At 31.5% G+C, this 16,237-nt stretch overlaps 1 protein-coding gene across 2 annotated transcripts in view; it reads right to left on the reverse strand.

Annotated features, from left to right (window-relative positions):
* Positions 1-1,140: 1,140 nt before the first annotated feature.
* LOC143194225 (inter-alpha-trypsin inhibitor heavy chain H1) overlaps positions 1,141-16,237 on the reverse strand; it is a 52,375-nt gene continuing 37,278 nt past the window's right edge. For both annotated transcript variants that reach the window (XM_076400851.1, XM_076400850.1), the window contains 7 exons: positions 15,372-15,572; positions 12,514-12,616; positions 12,310-12,464; positions 12,010-12,231; positions 11,730-11,952; positions 5,711-5,843; positions 1,141-1,302 (listed from right to left, as the gene is read on the reverse strand). In XM_076400851.1, coding sequence (XP_076256966.1) covers positions 1,242-1,302; positions 5,711-5,843; positions 11,730-11,952; positions 12,010-12,231; positions 12,310-12,464; positions 12,514-12,616; positions 15,372-15,572 — 1,098 coding nt within the window. In that variant the 3' untranslated portion in view covers positions 1,141-1,241. The remainder of the gene's footprint in view (positions 1,303-5,710; positions 5,844-11,729; positions 11,953-12,009; positions 12,232-12,309; positions 12,465-12,513; positions 12,617-15,371; positions 15,573-16,237) is intronic.

A 16,237-nucleotide genomic window follows, 5' to 3' on the forward strand; every position in this document is an offset into this window, starting at 1 on the left:
AGGTATCTGTAACAGGATTGCCCAACCCGGTTTTAGGTTAAAAAAGATGCCAGGTCTTGTAAGATATATTTTAGTATATGTACGCTTTACACCGTGATGGTTAAAAAAAGAAGTCGGTGAAATTACCTCTCAGATTGCAAAAGAAAAAAAACAGCTGAGTTATTTTAATTATCACTAGCGATAGTATCGACGTTAATAACAACTTACACGGTATATGATAAAACATCATAGACGAAGAGAAATACTGGCCTAAACTTAAAATTAGCTAACAAAGACTCATGAACATTAAACACCGTTAAGATTTGTGCTGCAATATAGCGTTGTTCAATTATTCCTCTCAATCAAAATACTGAATGGATTCATGCAAATGGATATTTCGAAATCCTCAATGATAAAATTCGTACTATGACTAACATATTGCTTCCAAACGCTACCATAATTCAAGATGATAATTCCCCCAAACACACAGCCAAAAAAACTCAATTTTGATATGAGGGGCACCAGTATATCATGAAATATCTTCTCTAGCTAGTACAATTGCCAGGCCTTAGCATAATTGAACCATTAGGTTCTAGAGTAGAGATTTAGGAGTAAATCCATCTCTAACAGCACTGAAGCAACTGACACTTGTTTTCGTACAAGAATGGGTCAACAATCCGTTAGAAACAGTTCAAATATTAAATGAATCTATTCCGCGACTAATTACAGACGTTTTAAAAGCAAATGACACCTCACTACCTTATTCATAAATAAATATTGTGTATGTGTCATATGTTCACCAGTTATCCATAAATCCGGATATTTAGCTAGTGGCGTTGATCAGTACTTTTACCAGCCCATCAGCGGCGAGAGATAAAGTTCCATGGCAGCCAATTTTTTCATTAACTTGATGGATGCAAGACATCTAACGCTACACAACTAGGTGAGAAGCCACAATGAATATTTTAAAGATATCATATTTCATATCTCACCCAACTTCTTTCGTTCTATTTCAGAATATATCGTATATTATTGAAAAAGTATATATAACACTAATGTTTTAAAATAATAATCATTACACAAAATCATTACAGGGATAAAATAAAAGAGATTTCTAAGTCTGACAGTAAATTGTCCATAAAATTATATATTAATAGATAGTATAAATAGATACAACATTACAACAACATATTTAGATAATTTGAATTAAAAGGCGAATAATATGTATCATGTAAGTTCAGTTTAAAACCTGCAGTTATTCTTCACAATCTGGCCATAATGAATGCAGTAATATCGGTAACAACAGAATATTTGAACTCTAGCCTGTAAGACAAATATAAATAAGCTATTATAAAATAAATTAAAATTGAAAATGCTACTCAATAGTTATACATACTTGATAATATTATTTAATTGTAAATAATTTCTTGTTTAAACTTTCTGTAATCTGTATATATAAAGATGAATTGCTGTTCATTATAGGGTTGTTGGCCACCGAAAAAATATCGATATTTGGACATATCGATATTTTAAAAAAAAACGATATATCAAAGAAAAGAAGAATCGATATTGTTTTACAAAATATATTGATATTTTAATAAACCATTACAATTAAGTACCAAAAATAAATTAAGTACCAATTTAAAGAATTTCTAAAAAATTATTAAATGGTTTTTTATAATGTTTAAGAAATATAATTAATTTTCTTGCAAAAATATCGAAAAATATCAGCTTACAAAAATATCGATATGTCGATATATCGGTCAAGAAAATATCAAGAAAATATAATATTTTTTCGGCATCCCTAGTTATATACTCTCGCTAAAACTCGAGAATAGCTGGCCAGATTTTGTTAGATTCAGTTTTGAAATATTTATGAAAGCACAGGAAAGATTTATATGGTGAGAACATAATTTCTGACCATTTACTGCTTTACTATGATTTATATTTCATTGATTTGATAACGTGAAAATCAATGAAATAATTGAATATATGTCAATACGATGTTAGTATGAAATAACAGTGATTTCGAGCCGTATTCTAATTGTGGTCGATTAAACATTTACCAAGAATATAATTAAAATATGTAGTGAAATATAAGTATATGTTTATGATAAAACATACTTTGTAAATTTAGTTTACGAGAACTTTCTTTTACTTTTACTACACATATTAATAATACCAAGGAAAACGACCCAACTTAAATATTCGGAATCAATCAAATATGTAACGAGCTATCTCATGTGCTTTATGATAACTTAAATCTAGATATATAACTATGAGAACACATCGGCCCTATCTCAGTCTCTGGTGAAATAATGTTTATACATGTCACTGCTGTATCTTTTAATATATGCACCTCACTACACAACACTACACAAGATCAGATGGTTTGATTCTTTTGAATCTGTGTCCTGTTCTGGTGGTATCCAAAAGCAGCAATACTTCAATATTTTCATGAAAATGGAGTCTTTGTTCATGCCGCCTTGGAAATCTCTTGATTTCTTGAATTACTGTGGGTATCTGAAGGTCTCGATGTAGGTAATCAATCCTATAACATTTGGGTGCGCCCACAATACCTCTCAGGACTTTGTTCTGAAAAATTTGTATTTTGTTTATGTTACTCTTTGCAGAATATCCCCATAATTAAACTCCGTATGTCCATATAGGTTTCAGTATTTGCTTATATAATACCAATTTCTTATGTACTGATAATTGTGATTTTCTTCGATTTAGCCAGTATATTTTCCTATATTTCAATTCCAGTTCTTTTCTTTTCTTCTTTATATGTTCCTTGTAGCGAAGTTTTGCATCAATTCGAGATATTTAGCGTTGTTGCTATATGGAATGATAGTATTATTTAATGTTATTGGTGCTTGTATGGTCTGATTGTAGGTGAACTGCACATGCACAGATTTACTTTCATTCATTTTCATTTTCCAAGCTTGTGTCCAATTATTTATATTGTCACTTGCCCGTTGTAATTTTCGTGAGTCTTCTTCACCATTGTCTCCAACAGCTAAAATCGCAGTATCATTAGCAAATGTAGCCATCGTAATATTGTCCATTTGTGGTATATCACAAGTGTAGAGTAGATAAAGTATTGGCCCCAGTACACTTCCTTGTGGTACCCTGCTTTAGCTTGTTTTATTGTAGAGTAAGCTTCTTCTTGTTTGGCTCTAAACATTCTGGTTGTAATTTACGATTTTAATAGTTTGGTGTGTTTGGTGTAACATTTTCTGTAGTTTATGAACAAGGCCTTCATTCCAAATCTTATCGAAAGCTTGTGCTACATCTCAGAATATAGCTGAGCATACTTTTTTATTTTCGTAGGCTTTTTCAATAACATCTGTTATTCTGTGGACCTGGTCAATTGTTGAATTCTTGTTAATAAACCCAAACTGGTATGTTGGTATTAGGTTTTTTCTCTATATGAAGCAAGAAACATAAATGATAATTATTGTACTGATATATCACAATTGCAACAAATAGTCCCACTATCAGATCCATCCGCTCATTGCTTTCTATGATGGAAAATTAGTCTAAATACTCCTTGGCCAATATTTAAATAAATAATTGTTGTTTCCAAATAACATCATTTGATTCAATACATATCGGACAGATCTCCATCACGTCCAAGGTATTATAGAATAAAAATATTTCGGTAACATTCAAATTTCTGTCAGAGATAAGTTAACAAAACCTTAAACAATTACAATATAGGACAAAATGCATCACATACTAAGAGCTCAGTTAACACAACCAGATGTAAATCATTAATTCTTACAAACGTATTCTATCGGCAATCCGTATGCGGATATTGATACTTGTGCAAGGAACCGACGATCTTCATCTAGTTGTCTATAAATATTGATACGCACTCAACACAACTGAACGAAGTGTATATGTGAACGAGTGGTTAAATTGTTGTAGTCATCGAATTAAGTTGTACACGATCTCAAAAATCTCTCAACGATTCTCTTATCGTAAACTTATTAGGAATATTTTCAAGCATTTCTGAAGTGACAATGCTCAAGAATATCTGAGCGATCTTTATCACAAATATTAATACTTCATCTATCAATTGTTTCCTAACAAGTTTCGGGAAGATGTTTATAAACATCATATAAATGAGACATCCAAGAAATTGCGAGCCGACTACCCGAGAAGAGCGAGTGGACACAACCGCAGTTGTATAAATCTGTAAAAAGTTGTAAAATTATAGGTTAGACGGCAACCAATGTAATACATAAATTAAAAATGGAAAAATATTAAAAGCATGCGCGCTCAACTGGCCTTTCACATTTTGTTTACTTACCTGTATCTTGCTGCCATGACTTCTCTACCAGTATTTACCATTTACAATAGTTTACGATAGATAGTCTTATTAGATTATATTACGTCCAACATAAAATAGATAAATAGTAGCAAAAACATCACATTTATTATAATTCTATTTAACAATTAACTTTTATCGTCCAATACAACAATCGGGCTGAGCCCCAGACTTAACACATATATGGCGCTAGGCTTTTGTTGCATTTACCGCTTTTTCAGTTAGTAGTAACCTTCAAAAGAAAGCTGTTGAAATATTCTACTCATAAATTTGTGAGTTAATGTGCTAAGAGTAACACTACTTTTCTTATTTTAAAAACAATGGATTAAAAACAATTTCATGTTTAATTTTACACTGAACATTGATGGAATAAAATACCGTTTAAGCGAAGTAATATCTTAAAAAACGAACTCGGCTCTATCAGAAGCAGCAACAAAACATTGGATTGCTGGCCGCAAACGTGGTCGTAGAAACACTGATCATGCAGTGGACATCTAAATGAGGTGGTAACACCAGAAAACATTTTAAAAATCCACAAAATCGTTTTGAATAATCGAAAAGTCAAGTTGCGTGAGTTAGCTAACATGTGCTGACAGCATGAGCATTTGACTATGATAGTGAGTGACAATGCTCAAGAATATCTGAGCGATCTTTATCACAAATATTAATACTTCATCTATCAATTGTTTCCTAACAAGTTTCGGAAAGATGTTTATAAACATCATATAAATGAGACATCCAAGAAATTGCGAGCCGACTACCCGAGAAGAGCGAGTGGACACAACCGCAGTTGTATAAATAGGGTTTTTGCACATTCGCCAATTTATGGAGGAAGGTTTCAGAAATGGAGGTCTTCTTCTCTTTTGGGGAGTCTTTTTTATTGACTTTATATCTACATATACGTCTGTCTTCGCTTTGAGCTACAATGGCAGCTGAACATGTTCCATTGAAATTTGTTAACTATTAAATTATAACAATAAATATAACTAATTTATAACAATTATATATTATTAAGTATCAATTAAATGTATTATTTTTTTAACTTCTTCAGGCTTCTTATGATGGTTCCATTACAAGTACGCGAGTACGAAATGATTTGTTTACACAACATAGTGATGGATGCAGTTAGGCGCAAATTATTTAATTTTGTAATATTTAATTCAATGATTTTACAGCTTCTTCGTGGAAGGTTATATTTCATTCATAGTTAAATAAGCGCATTTCATTATATGTAAAGTACCCAAAGTGCACTACGCAATAACTATCAATTTCTAAAACAACGGCAAATACAATAGGCAATAATTTAAAAAATCAAGTTCGAATACGACTCGAGAACAAATGTTTTAATACAAAACTTACCTACAATTACATTAATTACCAGTAAAAATACATTACCCAGAAATGCGCGCGGAGCTAGATGAAGCCAGTCGCTGTTTCATCTCCTTGCGTATCAACTCAACAGCAGTGTAAAGTTCCCTCCTTGTATATAACGTTGGTACAGGTATATAAGGTGGAAGTACACCTATAACTGTAATAATTAAAAATAAATGTGCAAGAATATTCAATTTCAATCGACGATATGTGAATGAACATAATCGGATTTATAGATGCCATTGCTTTGATACCGAAATATATCAAATTTGACATGAATTATATTTCGTATGTTTCATTTATATTAATTTTTAATTATATAATTCAGTTAAAAGATAACAATAAGTAACGATTGATACAAGGTTGGATTTATTTTGTGTTAAGCTTTCCAATTTTCAATTTCACTAATTCAACTAATTAGTGAATAACAGATGTAATTGAAAAAGTCTATGAAGGTAAAAAGGTATGTTCTTAGATATAGCGCAAGCCTTCGATAAAGTATTGCCTCATCATCTTGTTCATAAATTACAGAAAATTTCACCGAATTAACAAACTGAACCATTGAAATCTTCTTACTTTACAGCCAGAATGTTTTGAATCCAACAAGAGGAAGACTACTCTACAATAAAAGAAGCTAAGGCAGGTGTACCACAAGGAAGTGTATTGCAGATAATGTTTTAGTTACCTTACACATATGCTATACCACAAATAGAAAATATCGCGATGGTTGCTGATGCCCATGGTCAGCTATATTTGCTGAAGACACTACAATGTTTGCTGTCAGGGACAATAGCAAAGAAGCCACACGAAAATTACAGCAAGCAACTGACAATATAAATAATTGAACCCAAACTTGGAAAGTAATAATTAACGTAATTATGTGCATGTGAAGTTCATGTATAATCGGACCGCACAAGCATCAATGACAATAAAAAATACTATTATGCCATATAGCAACAACACCTAAATTTAAGTTATTGTAAAGACAAATTATAGGTTAGACGGCAACCAATGTAATACATAAATTAAAAATGGAAAAATATTAAAAACATGCGCGCTCAACTGGCCTTTCATATTTTGTTTACTTACCTGTATCTTGCTGCCATGACTTCTCTACCAGTATATGAGCATTTACAATAGTTTACGATAGATTATATTACTTATATTACGAGTCTTATACGTAATATAATCTTATTAGATTATATTACGTCCAACATAAAATAGATAAATAGTAGCAAAAACATCACATTTATTATAATTCTATTTAACAATTAACTTTTATCGTCCAATACAACAATCGGGCTGAGCCCCAGACTTAACACATATATGGCGCTAGGCTTTTGTTGCATTTACCGCTTTTTCAGTTGGTAGTAACCTTCAAAAGAAACCTGTTGAAATATTCTACTCATAAATTTGTGAGTTAATGTGCTAAGAGTAACACTACTTTTCTTATTTTAAAAACAATGGATTAAAAACAATTTCATGTTTAATTTTACACTGAACGTTGATGGAATAAAATACCGTTTAAGCGAAGTAATATCTTTAAAAAAGAACTCGGCTCTATCAGAAGCAGCAACAAAACATTGGATTGCTGGCCGCAAACGTGGTCGTAGAAACACTGATCATGCAGTGGACATCTAAATGAGGTGGTAACACCAGAAAACATTTTAAAAATCCACAAAATCATTTTGAATAATCGAAAAGTCAAGTTGCGTGAGTTAGCTAACATGTGCTGACAGCATGAGCATTTGACTATGATAAAGCTAATAGGAAAATTGAAAAGTCCCCAGCCTACCATTCTAAAATACATTTATTTGGAAAAATCAGTTTTTTTTATTCAAAATAATACCCTTCAAGATACACTGATTATAGCCACGCTCCAACTTTTCGATACCATTTTTGTAGTACGATTTGTCTTTTGCTTCAAAATAGGCCTCAGTTTCGTCGATCACCATTTCATTCGACGAAAATTTCTTCCCAGCGAGCATTCTTTTGAGATCTGAGAACAGAAAATAGTCGCAAGGGTCAGATCTGGAGAATACGGTGGATAAGGAAGTAATTCGAAGCCCAATTCATGGATTTTTGACACAGTGCATTGTCTTGGCGAAGCAGCACTTTCTTTTTCTCTAGACGCTGTGTAATAGTCGCTGTTGATGGTCCTTCCTTTTTCAAGGTAGTCAATGAAAATTATTCCATGCGCATCCCAAGATATAGACGCCATAACCTTGCCAGCCGACTGTTTTTTTCCCACGCTTTGAAGCGGGTTCATCGTGTGCAGTCCACTCGGATGACTGTCGATTGGACTTCGGAGTGAAATGATGGAGCCATGTTTCATTCATTGTTACATATGGACGCAAAAACTCGGATTTATTATGCTTGATCATCTTCAAACACTGCACCCATCTTGCACAGAGCTTTCTCATACACAAATATTCGTGAATGATATGATGCACACGTCCAGTTGATATCTCTAGATTGTCTGCTATTTCATTCAATTTCAATTTACGGTCATTCAAAATCATTTTGTGGATTTTTTAAATGTTTTGGTCGGTAACAACCTCTTTTGGGCGTCCACTGCTTTCACCACCTTCGGTGCTCGTTTCACCACGTCCAAACTTAGCATACTAATCCTTGATGATTGATTTTCCTGGAGTAGCATCCGGAAACTCGGTATCAAGCCAAGTTTTTGCTTCAACTGTATTTTTTCCCTTCAAAAAGCAATATTTTATCAACACGCGAAATTCCTTTTTATACATTTTTTTTCATGATAACAAAGGTGGCTTCACTCAAAATACTATAATTCACAATCTAATGATTCGGCAGCTGTCAAATTTATACACATATCTTTTGACGATTAGTGCTAACTAAAAAAATGGATTTAATTCTAGTAGCGCCATCTATGTGTCAGGCCGGGGACTTTTCAATGGACCTGTTATGCTCAAAGCGGATGCCGCGTTTGCTCGCCAAAAAAAGAACGTGTTAATGATTCTGAGCAGTGTTTAGTCATGTTTAAACGTAACAAACCGAAATTTTTACGTCGATATGTAACAATGGATGAAACATGCACTTTACTTGGGAAACAAAGCGATCGTCATCTAAGTGGACAGCAACTGGTGATAGGCCTATTTTGAAGCAAAAGATAAAATATTCTACAAACTGGTATTAAAATGTCACAACGGTGTTGGAATGATTATGTAGCTCTGGATAGAGATTACGTTGATGAATAAAACCAATTTTTAATAATAAAGACGTTTTCTTTGTTACGAAATTTAAAAATATCTATTATTTTTATATCTATATTTTTATCTATTATCTATTTTTTACTAAACGTTATTCAAGAGTAAATTTATTGAATCCTCCTTTAAATCATTTTATCAAATAATATATTTTGATTATTTTTTTAAATTATTATTCTCCTACCATTCCACAGTCTGCTCTAAGGGTAATAAGTATCTGCTGAGATTTATGTTATAAAATAACATATAAAAAATCGCCTCAATAAGTGATCTCCTGTACAAACTTATGTTATATTATAGTTAATTGTGTTATACTTAATTTAAATTCCATGCTATGTTATTCTAAAAACCATTTCATGCGTTCATGTCATGGTAGTCAAGTCATGACTAAAATAAAAATGTTTTAACGTCAATAATATGCCAATTTTCAGCTTGTTTATGACTTCTTTGGGAATTCCTAACCATTTTACCGCCTTTATATTTCTACCTAAAGACCCAAAGACGTCTATTAATGGAGCAATTTACTCAAGTGCTACACTAAAACACTAACTAACGCCTTGTGATTACCACTTGTTGATTGAAGTACCGAATTGCACAATATGGCAAACTACAGAGATTGATAGAATTGGCTATATTACGCTTTCTCTTTCCTCATCTACAATGCAGAATCGACCATTTTAAAATTAATCGTATTAAATTGATCGAGTGAAAACAAATAATCTAGAATATTAGGATTTTATGATGCGTTAACAAATTTATAACAATAATAATTAAATTGTTATGTTATTCTTAGTATTATAACATACATTGGTTTTAAAATATGAAAGAACAAAGCCAAGAACGGAATGTAAGGTATGTTTTATAGTGCCAAATTATCCAAACGGAACATCCCTTTTTACCTTATAATCAGTTTAGTAGTTGATTCATTACTGGGGTTTGTCCATCAAAAATAGTAACCAAAATTGCGATAACTAATAAAAATTACAATTATTATTAGATTAATATTTACTTCAATCATGATATATTTTAGTATCGATAAAGAAAAATTTTCTTTTATTGGTGAAATTGTTGAGCCAAGCTTATGAAAGTTACTTATGAAATTAGAAAAATCGAAAAAACATAGGATTTTACAGGATGCAAGAATAGTAGAGAACGATACTTTGAAAAGATCAAATTTACCAGTAAGGGTTGACCTGAATCGAATAAACAAAACATATAACATTAATTATCAATGACACCCTAACGATCTAATGACTACTACTCTGAAGTGAAACAATCAAGGAAAAAAAGAATATATTTTTATTAAGTAGCATAGTTAAACAAATTATTGCTTCGTAAAAATAATGATATTGACTGTATGTATTAACTGTATTGACTGGTGACCTATTTCAGGTGAAAAATACGATAGTGTGCAAGTTGAAAATTTTGTTTTGAGATACATGAATTACATATACAAATATGGTTTCCGGACTTTTTGTAAAAAATATTTCAATATGATGCCTTTATGTAAATATGGTGCATGGACTTGATGTAAACATACATATGTAAACAATGTTGTTTTTAATGGTGTTTTTAAAGTTTTATAATAAAATTCCCTGATAAAATATGACTTTTTATTTTCAAATTTTTCCCAATTTTTTTTACTCATATATCAAAATTACTCAAAAAAAAAACACTCAATTATTAAAATGTACATTTAATTTACAATATTTCATAAAAAATTAATGATAATTTCCATATTACTATCTTTACTATTCTTTAAATGAGTTCCCGGCACTTTGTTTACTATTATAATATGTTTAATTATTGCTTTTTTATTCCATAGGACACCTCCGTTGTGAAACGTTATGCAAAGCAAAATATATTAGAGGAAAATTTTAAACACCAGGTACAAAAAAAAAATTTGCGCTTGAAAAAAGAACTCTATTAATTCAAATAAATGAAAATACTCATGTGCTAAAGTGAAATTTCCTTCAGTTTATACTATCGTACGATTTACAGGAAATTTCGTTTTCTGATGTTGACACAATTGTTATCTGTCAAAATACAAATAATATCCCATTTCAACGTTGACTAGGGTGAAGAATTTCCTAGTATGCTTATGCTTGACAGAATTGATTAGTAAAATAGATTGCTTTGAGATGTTCAAATGTCAAATGTAAAGTTTGTCAATATGGTACGAAATGTGTAAATTCCATCAATTCATTTCATCAAATATTTTATTAAATGTTTGGTGGAAAGATGATTTTCTCATGGCAAAAACTATTTGACTGCCTCTTGGTATTATTTTGTTTCTACATATATGTTACAACTCGGGCTTAGTTATGTATTGGAATGACTGAAAAATTAGAATAATAGGTGATTTTCTCTGAGCATATAGTTGAGTAAGAGTCTGCTGCTTTCGTCTACTGGACCTATAATATTATCGATTAAAAATGGAACACACAGTGAAGGAGTACACCAATACAAAATAAAAACAGTATGAAAGAAGATGGATTCAACAATATTTAACATTCTATGACCCTGATTAAACAGAATAGATTGATATTTGATAAAAATTTTGGACCAAAGTTACAGAACTTAAGTTAGGGTATCCATATATAATCAACAGCAATGGGTTCTGATAACTGCTCCTGAAGAGCAAAAGATAGGAGAAATGTTCTCTGCCATATTCCTTATTTCTTAATCAAAATGTACAGTTTTCAAACACAAACAATTATGGGAAATGGAAAACAATTATAAAACCTTCTAATGGGGCGTAAGTAAAATTAGTTGATAGCTTAAATTACATGTGTATTTGTACTTACAATCAATTGTGCTAGTATGTTCTCTAAAGGTCAGGTTTAATCGTAATGCCACTAGTATATGATTATAAAAATCATTAATCTGCTGATCGCTATCCAAAATGTTAAACAATCTTTTAGCATAGCCCTTATTATTGGCACAAAGTTTCTGAATCATAAACGAAGGCCGATATTCTCCCTCTATTAAGGCAAACATAGGAATTCTGGACTTATTCAAGCTAGTAATCTAAAAGTAAGTAAAAACATACTAAAAAATGATTATATCATATATTTGAATTATTACTCTATTCATTTGTTCCTCCTCAATCCGTGTCATACCTGGCTCTATATTCTTTATTAATATAATTACAGGTTTGTTGACCGCCGACTTATTTCCGTTCACTGATTTTAAAGCTACATCCAATGTCAGTTCGATATCAGATTCGGGAACAGTTTTGAAAATATCAACTAACATTTTTGCTCTCTTCATATTTTTCTTCGTTGCTTTAATCGGTTGCGGAATAACCTTATATTAGAAGAGGGCGTATAAGAATATGTTCATTTAAATTGTGATGCCCGGTGGCAAGTCTAGATTAGTACTCACTTGATTATTCGGTGAATTATATTGACTTCGTTGAAAAGAAATTCTTGAGGTTTCCACATCCCATATTGAAATTTCACCACCAGAGTGTATAATGGTAAACTGATCCTCTGGTTCCAGTCGACTTAACAATTTTTTAAAATAGCTTCTAACGTTTCCTAAAATATATTTTGTTTTTTATTTTATTTTTAAATACTTAGGAATTACCTGGTGCGGATGTTGTATCTAAAACGAAAACCACATGTTTTTTAAATGAAGGTATATCCACAGGTTCGAAAGGAAAGGTAAAATACCCGTCATCAATCATCACCTGTACATAAAAGGAAAAATAAAATATTAACTATAACTTATATATAGGATCTAAAATATATCTAATTGTATTTTAGAGATATACATAGTACATCTAGAGCTTTTACTTAAATAGGCGAAACCGAGGAAATGTTTTGCGTGGTCCTGGCTCTGAGACCACTTTTTTGATTGGTTCATTTGAATTTGTTTTTGCAATTTGCATTTAATTGGCTAATTTCTATAACCTGATTGTTTGGTTCTATGGTTTGTTTATGAGGCAATTTGATGTGTCGGACAAAAATGCTTATCGTACTAAATCAGCATTTTTGTGCCTTTATTGAATATATATATATATATATATATATATATATATATATATATATATATATTTTTTTTTTTTTTTTGATAATATATTGTTATTTAAAAGAATACAACAGAAGAAATCATGGAAATATCACCTACACTTTAAGACCAAAATGTACCAAAATTGCGCGATGGCAAAATCACATTGAAGGTTCAATAAACTAAAAACTTAATTCTTCGAAGGCGTTCATTTAATTGAAACAAATGTATACTGGTAATTAGATAATTATAATTAGTCATCATTAATCAGATGCTTAACCGGCATAAGCTTTTCAACAAGGATGTTAAAAAATACATAAATATAAAATAAAATAATAGAATTTGTAGACCAATAAGATGGGCTTGATTTTTTAGACAAAAGATTATCTCATGATTGTTTTATTATACTGTTAATAGATCATTAAGCTGCCTATTTAATTCCACGATTTTACCATAATAAGAACACTTCAGTAATTTTGAGAAAACAGATCAATTGAAGTCCCCGGCTTGACACCACTGACGCCACTAGAATTAAATCCATATATTTTTTAGTTAGCCGTAATCATCAAAAGATGCATGTATAAATTTGACAGCTGTCGGATCATTGTCTGTCAATTATAGCATTTTGAGTGAAGCAACTTTTGTTATTGTGAAAAAAATTGATAAAAAGGAGTTTCGTGTGTTGATAAAATATTGCTTTTTGAAGGAAAAAATACAGTTGAAGCAAAAACTCGGCTTAATGCCTAGTTTTCAGGAAAATCAACCATCAAGGATTGGTCTGTTAAGTTTACCCAAAAGGGGTTGCTACCGACGAAAACATTAAAAAAATCCATAAAATTATTTTGAATGACCGTAAATTGAAATTGAATGAAACAGCAGACACTCTAAAGATATCAACTGAACGTGTACATCAAATCATTCACGAGTATTTGGGTATGAGAAAGCTATGTGCAAAGTGGGTGCCGCGCGAGTTCACTTTTGACCAAAAAGAAGGACGAGTTGATGATTCGGAGCAGTGTTTGAAGATGAGCAAGCATAATAAACCCGAGTTTTTGCGTTGATATGTGACAATGGAAGAAACATGGCTCCATCATTTCACTCCGAAGTCCAATCATCAGTCATCCAAAATGAACTGCACAAAATGAACCCGCCCCAAAGCGTGGGAAAATGTAACAGTCGGCTGGCAAGTTTATGGCGTCTGTTTGGGATGGGCATGGAATAATTTTCATTGACTACCTTAAAAAAGAAAGTTACCAAGACAATACACCGAATGAATTGGGCTTCAAACTGCCTCCTTATTCACCGTATTCTCCAGATCTGGCCCCAGTGACTATTTCCTGTTCTCAGATCTCAAAAGAATGCTCGCTGGGAAGAATTTTTCGTCGAATGAAGAGGTGATCGACGCAACTGAGGCCTATTTTGAAGCAAAGGACAAATCGTACTACAAAGATGGTATCGAAAAGTTGGAGGGTCGCTATAATCAGTGTATCATCCTTGAAGGGATATGTTGAATATAAAAAACCAATTTTGCAAAAATTTTTTATTTTACTATGGTAAGCCGGGGTTTTTCAATTGACCTGTTATATATCATACATTTTAATTTTTTGTTGCTGTTCTTTAAAGTATTACTTTTTGGTATGTTTTTTCCATTTTGACGTATATCATACTATTTAACAATTTTAATTATGCATTCCACAATTTTCTAAATAACATGTAAAAATAATTATAACTTTCTCAAAATATGTTTCTGTTAAACAAGTAAGCAAAGCATAGACAGACACAGACTTCCATCCGTACTGCTCTACTTTCAGTATGAGGGAACAAAAATATAGAAACTTCTTATTTATATATCATATATCTTGTTTAAATTGATATCACCAATGGAATATGAAAAAACGAAAAAGCACTATATACAATTTTGATTATATTTGCCAGGAGATATATTATGTTTTCAATTAGATTGCAGCCGTTTATATTCACATTGAATTATATGTATGAAATGACGTTCTCACAGCCTTTTTGCTGAGATTTCTTGCTAACACTCTATATGTTACTCTATGGAGATATTTATTTTTATATTTTTATTGATTTTTTTTTTAATTTAAATATCATTATTCAGTGAAGGACACGACTGTCACGTACAGCAATTTATCGTTCTAAACTTTATCATAGAACCATTCACTTGTATTCACAGCAAAATGTAGATTTAAACTGGCCAGTAAAATTACTTGAATACACGTCTTCTCCAGAGACCCCTTTTAACATTTCCCTCTGTCACTCTACGTAGTGTACTTACCAAAGCATCATCATCATAGGCATTAATATAAATAATTTGTATTTAAATATATCTGATGATTCTAATTCTTAATGATCTAATTTACCTTATTTTTCTTTTGTAGCAATGTTACACGTAAAAGATTAACTCAAATATGTACCTCGCCATTAAAGGGATCATGTTCGAAGTCATATCGCACCCCAAATTTAGGTCCGTTGGGAAAATCTTTCAAAACTTCCTCTTTTAATATTCCTTGATAAAAACAGAATTTTGTCCGTGTCGGCCTTATTTTCATTTCTGTAACTTCCAAATCACCTGTTACTTCAGCAGATATCACAGGACGGAGGGTATTTACAGTGACCTGAAAATACAAAAAATATATAAAAGCTTTATCGAAGTTATGTTGAAAAGCTGAAAAATAGTTCAGAAATACTTTTGCAATAAAACCAAAGGAACGATCTATAGTTTGTCCAAAATAGCAGAGAACTCACGTCATAACGACGTCGAATTTGGTCGAATTGCAGTTCATACAATCGTTGTAAAATCAGACAGTATTTTTCTTCTAAAAGATATACGCCGATGCCTGATGCGTCCAAACATGATACCGAATTATGCTATAAAATTCTACAAAATTCTTTAAAACGTTAGTGATGGCAATTAAAAGTTATATAACCAATAAATTGTCATAATTCGAAAAAATTAACTATCAAATCAATTACTTCAAACAGGAACAAGATAATGAAGTGTTTTTGTTCCTTTGCGGCTAGGTGGTTTGAAGTTTAAATTTGGCGGCAAAGCTAAATTTGACATAATCAGTGTTCAGAAGACTTCTAGATGATAAGAAATCGTTGAGTACGTGTGTTTATATTTGGTGGAAATAATTAAGAAGTTACTGGATCTTTTGGACTTTTTCGGTTTTTATATAGTTTATATAGAAACAATTTGATTTATATACAAAGAATTTCGGTTTAGTTTTTTTCGACAAAGCTTTTGTTGAAAGCGTCTCTTTCGAATTGGATGCATTTT

Source organism: Rhynchophorus ferrugineus, unplaced genomic scaffold (assembly GCF_030347505.1).
Source record: "Rhynchophorus ferrugineus isolate W39M unplaced genomic scaffold, kcgeb_rfMv2 rfM3, whole genome shotgun sequence".
Lineage (NCBI taxonomy): Eukaryota > Metazoa > Arthropoda > Insecta > Coleoptera > Curculionidae > Rhynchophorus > Rhynchophorus ferrugineus.